At 33.1% G+C, this 6,040-nt stretch overlaps 1 protein-coding gene across 3 annotated transcripts in view; it reads right to left on the bottom strand.

Moving 5' to 3' along the window:
* Positions 1-2,259: 2,259 nt before the first annotated feature.
* LOC127701270 (L-fucose kinase-like) overlaps positions 2,260-6,040 on the bottom strand; it is a 54,208-nt gene continuing 50,427 nt past the window's right edge. For all 3 annotated transcript variants that reach the window (XM_052205104.1, XM_052205106.1, XM_052205105.1), the window contains one exon: positions 2,260-2,580. In XM_052205104.1, coding sequence (XP_052061064.1) covers positions 2,512-2,580 — 69 coding nt within the window. In that variant the 3' untranslated portion in view covers positions 2,260-2,511. The remainder of the gene's footprint in view (positions 2,581-6,040) is intronic.

Genomic DNA, 6,040 nt, shown 5'->3' with positions numbered 1-6,040 from the left:
CAAGGTCAAATAATTAATTTTTGTATGTCCAACTCAATACCATATATATTCTTTTTGATATAGCTATGCAAATAATAATTTGCCCATGCACAAGGTCATTATGACCTTGACCTTTTACATTAAGTTCAGAATAATTAATTTTTCAGACATTAATAAAATGCTCCGCTGGGCGCAGCTTGATACGACCGCAGAGGTCGAACCCTGAACAGTTGAGGCAAGTATGGACACAACATTCAAGCTTGATACAGCACTGAATTTTGATTGTGATTAAATGTTTGACACAGCATAGGTTTCTGACACAGAATGAATGTGGTTTAAGAACTTAAAAAATTTTAATTTACCTATTCAAAACCATATCATTATTATTTGCTTTTACATATAAATCAGAAATAACCAATTTAAAATGGAAAATTTTAAAGAAAAAAAAAGGAAAAAAAGAAAAAAAAAATCCCTCCCCCAAATTTTTTGAACCCCCTTATGATTCATCACCCCCAAACTCAATCCCAGCCTTCCCTTTGTGGTATGGTACCTTGCAGTACAATTTCAGAGAGATCCATACACTTGAACACAAGTTATTGTCTGGAAACTAGAAAAATGCTTATTTTTGGCCCCTTATTCCTAAACGTTTTGGGCAATTACCCCCAAACTCAAATCAAGCTTTCCCTTTGTGATATGGAACCTTGTAGTACAATTTCAAAAAGATCCATACACTTACACACAAGTTATTGTCATGAAACTAGAAAAATGCTTGTTTTTTGCCCCTTTTTTGGCCCCTAATTCCTAAAATTTTGAGGCAATTACCCCCAAAATCAATCGCTGCATTCCCTTTGTGATATGGAACCTTGTGGTACAATGTCAGAGAGATCCATACACTAACACACAAGTTATGTCTGGAAGTTACAAAAATGCTTATTTTTGGCCCCTTTTTGGCCCTTATTCCTTAACTGTTGGTACCATAACCCCCAAAATCAATCCTAACCTTCCTTTTGTGGTATTGAACCTTCTGGTAAAATTTCATAGAGATCCATTCACTTAAACTAAAGTTAGAGTGCAAAAACCAATGTGTCTTCGTACGACGATGATGACACCGACGACGACGCCAACGTCATACCAATATACGACCGCAAAATTTAAAAAATGAGGAAACATTAGTTTTAGTATACTAAAACAGTCTTACTCAGTTCATATTGAAATATTTGCAACTGAATCAAAGCATCAACAATCAATAAGCTTTTTAAAAATATATATGTCATTGAAATCAGTCTTCTTTTTGGGGAACCAGCTTTAAAGGACAATTTAAAAGAATTAAGACAGTAATTAAAATTGTTTAAGTAGTATTTCTTCACCTTGTTTTGGCCATAGCTATGTTATCTTTAGACAAAGATTTATGATATTTGGTATGAAGGTGTAAAAGCATATAACTGTGTGGCATCTCATGACCTTAATGTGACCCTCACTTTAACTTCAAAGTCAAATAATAGGACATTTTTTTGTTGTGGTCATGACTTTTTTATGCTAAAACATAGGCTTTTGATGCATTGCATGTGTCACATACCACTGTGATTGACCTTTGCTCAAATATTTTTTTGGGGGGGAAATCTGGTCTCCATGCTTGCTTGCCATGGAAAATTCTTTCTAGTGCATCTTTGGCGTTTGTCTTAAATTAGAGATTTATGCACACCTGTTATGATAAATTATTATACCTGGGGGCTATATTGTTTGTCCAACAAATATTTTCATCTCACTTTTCTTGCAATTGGGTTCTTCTAACGCTTTGAGCATTCCTGATGAAGGTAAATCCAGAAAAGATACTTAGAACTATGAGTGGTGTCTGCTTAGCATGATCTTGCAAAGACAATATATATGCAAAGTGAAATATGAAATCAATGGGTAGCACTAATTTCTTTTCATTCTTATTCAAAGCACTTATATGAAATCTGTCTCTTATTAAGAAAAATACTAATAAAAGAAACACAGAACCTGCCATAACAATTAATCCTATTTTGTTTAGTTATATGGGGACATACTACTAGCAAGATAATTTGTTCATATTGATAAAAGAATATGCAGAGCTGAGTGATAAGGAACTTCACAAAGGTTCATTATAATTCATACAGATACATGTACATAAATATTTGAGTGAAAATAGATTTACATGATGAAATATTTGCTATTTGAAGTTAAGCAAACAAAAATCAATCTATTTTTACATCATTATGTATCTACATGAAACAAGGAGACACTAATTAAAAATGTGAAAATATTTCCCTTCACTTTATTATTAATAAAAAATCCAGTGTTAGTAATTGCACTTTAAGACAACTGAAGCCCACATAAATATTTGTATAAGTCTTTACATCACTATGTCTCTACCTGAGACATGGAGACAATAATCTAAAATGAAAAAAAATATACCCCTCACTTTATTATTAAAAAAAAATCCAGTAAAAATAATTGCACTTTAAGACAATTGAAGCCCATATAAATCCTTGTATAAGTCTATTTCTTTGCCTATTCTTCTATTGTGATCTTTAAACCTTCCATGTCCACACAAGCTTCATAAACTTCTGCTTCAGCTCCCTGAAAGAAAAACAATTATCAAATATTTAAACTTCATCACATATATAGCAATTCAAGAAAGCTTTCCAAAGCAATATTAGAAACATCTTTTGGAAGTTAACATAGCTTATAATGGTTATATACTCCGGATAAAAATATATGGTAAAGTGCCTTGTAATTACATTGGTTAATATAGATTGATCATTCATGCCTATCCAGGAGGAGAACAAGTTTAAAAATCAATTGAGTAGTATCTTGACCCAGACGAAGGGCTTTAATTTTGGACTACCATGAGACTGCTTACAATGCATTTTTCCACATAATTTATATTTCCAAGAGATATAACTCTGATACAAAATGTTGAGGGCACTGATTATCAAACTTTTCAGACAAATTTATTAACCCTTTAATATCATTTTCATAAACTCCCACAAGAAATTTGGCATAATAATGTTTACAAAGGAATTTTCAATAAAATTTCCATTTTTAAAGGGACATAACTAAAAAAACAAAATCAATAAGCACTGATTTTGAACTTGTCTGAGACATTGCTGATACAAACCTTGATATGAGTTTTATAAAAATCAGACTAGAAATCTAGGGTGAGAGCATTTAAAATGCAATTTTCCATATAATTTACATTTCCTAGAGTCTTAAATCTCATGAAAAAGTTGTTTGGCATTATTTTCACAAGAAATTCCAGGTAAACCTTAACTGTGTTAATTTCTAAATAAAAATAGGACAAAAAATGTAGGCATAAGAGCACTAACAATGCAACTATCCATATAATTTACATTTCCAAGGAGCCTAAGTCCTGTAAAAAACATTTGATCACCTCTTATTTTGATAACAATGAATAATTATTATGGATTTAAATCTTTGATATATATTAATTCATATTCCGAGAGTGCTTTTAAAACCTGACAGACAAACAGACAAACTGACACAAAGATGCCTTGTATTCTATGTCCCTGCTTTGCGAGGGAAGACAAAATGTTCTCTCTTGCAGATATGAGTCTGAATGCATATTTCAACAGTGATATGATGTCAAGGACACTCCAAAAATTCTCCCCAACTTAAAGATTAAAAATCAAATGTAAGAGTGTAATTTACCAAGTCCAAATCACCAGTTCAATAATAAATAGCAAAAGCAAAGGCAAAGGTTTTTAACAGAAGATTCCCTGTAATGAGAGATGAGGATTTTGGCAGAAGATTCCCTGTAATGAGAGAGGAGGATTTTGGCAGAAGATTCCCTGTAATGAGAGATGAGGATTTTGGCAGAAGATTCACTGTAATGAGAGATAAGGATTTTGGCAGATGATTCCCTGTAATGAAAGATGACCAAAAAATGTGTTCATCTGATTTATTTATTTCAATAAAATTCATTATATCTTATCTTCATGTATTTGAGTGAATGATATGACAAGGAATTTGTCAATTACTTCAAATTACATTGGACCTTCAAAAACATTTGTGATCAGTATCCCAACAAAAAAACTTTATGATTTAACTAAAAAACTGATAAGGACAAAGACAAAAGTCTAAAGAAGCTGTAAAAAGACTGGTGTCTGTGATGTGGTGTGACAAAAAATAAAAGGAAGAAAAATTAGTATAAAATAAAACAGATCCATTCATCAATATCTGTGTTTATTCATTTGCTTCTATATTTTCATTAGGGTCTAGCCAATTGATTTAAAGTAGTCAGCATGTCAGTCTGTCTATCACAAATCCCTTTCCCTCTGTTTCAAACCCCTGAGAGTTTGGTTATTTAACCTGACACCCTACTAGAAGGTGTATCCCATACAACGAAGAAAACTCCTAATCGTCAAGGAACAGTAAATGGCTATATATCACATAATTTTTTACATGTTTGACCCAAAATGAAAATTATAAATATGACTGATTCAAAATTTCGCAGCTTGATACGACCGCAGAGGTCGAACCCTGAACAGTTGGGGCAAGTATGGACACAACATTCAAGCTTGATACAGCTCTGAATTTGGATTGTGATTAAATATTTGACACAGCATAGGTTTCTGACACAGAATGAATGTGGTCTAAGAACTTAAAAATTTTAAATTGGACATTCACCTATTATGGTCCAATATCCAAAATCTAAATACATGTTTAGATTCAGCATATCAAAGAACCCTAAGAATTCAATTTTGGACCTCAATGTGGACCAATTTAAAAACGGGGCCCAAAATCCAAAAACTTAATACACGGTTAGAATCAGCATATAAAGAACCCCAAGAATTCAAGAATAAAACCCCATTGAAATTGGTCAAGAAATAAGCAATTTATACGAAGTATCTTCTTTTGCACAATACTGTGCAATTGACTATTTCTTGCTATTGCGCAATACTGTACAATTGACAATTTCTTGCTATTGCGCAATATTGTGCTATTGGATATTTCTTGCTATTGCACAATACTGTGCAATTGAAGATTTCTTGCTATTGCGCAATACTGTGCAATTGAAGATTTCTTGCTATTGTGCAATACTGTGCAATTGAAAATTTCTTGCTATTGCACAATACTTATTATATAATAATTTACACATCCTGTTTGGTGTGTATCTCCTACCATATCATTATTATTTGTTTTTAAATATAAAACAGAAATAACCAACTTAAAATGGAAAATTTTAAAAGAAAAAAAAAAAAATCCCCCCCCCCCCAAATTTTTTGAACCCCCTTATGATTCATCACCCCCAAACTCAATCCCAGCCTTCCCTTTGTGGTATGGTACCTTGCAGTACAATTTCAGAGAGATCCATACACTTGAACACAAGTTATTTTCTGGAAACTAGAAAAATGCTTATTTTTGGCCCCTTTTTGGCCCCTTATTCCTAAACGTTTTGGGCAATTTCCCCCCAAACTCAATTCCAGCTTTCCCTTTGTGATATGGAACCTTGCAGTACAATTTCAGAAAGATCCATACACTTACACACAAGTTATTATCATGAAACTAGAAAAATGCTTGTTTTTTGCCCCTTTTTTGGCCCCTTATTCCTAATATTTTGAGGCAATTACCCCCAAAATCAATCCCAGCATTCCCTGTGTGATATGGAACCTTGTGGTACAATTTCAGAGAGATCCATACACTTGAACACAGGTTATTGTCTGGAAACTAGAAAAAAATGCTTATTTTTGGCCCCTTTTTGGCCCCAAATTCCTAAACGTTTTGGGCAATTACCCCCAAACTCAATTCCAGCTTTCCCTTTGTGATATGGAACCTTGTAGTACAATTTCAGAAAGATCCATACACTTACACACAAGTTATTGTCATGAAACTAGAAAAATGCTTGTTTTTTGCCCCTTTTTTGGCCCCTAATTCCCAATATTTTGAGGCAATAACCCCCAAAATCAATCCCAGCATTCCCTGTGTGATATGGAACCTTGTGGTACAATGTCAGAGAGATCCATACACTAACACACAAGTTATGTCTGGAAGTTACAAAAATGCTTATTTTTGGCCC

The sequence above is a fragment of the Mytilus californianus genome, unplaced genomic scaffold (assembly GCF_021869535.1).
Source record: "Mytilus californianus isolate M0D057914Y unplaced genomic scaffold, xbMytCali1.0.p SCAF_5, whole genome shotgun sequence".
In the NCBI taxonomy this organism is placed as follows: Eukaryota; Metazoa; Mollusca; class Bivalvia; order Mytilida; family Mytilidae; genus Mytilus; species Mytilus californianus.
This window is presented reverse-complemented; position numbering and strand designations above follow the sequence as displayed.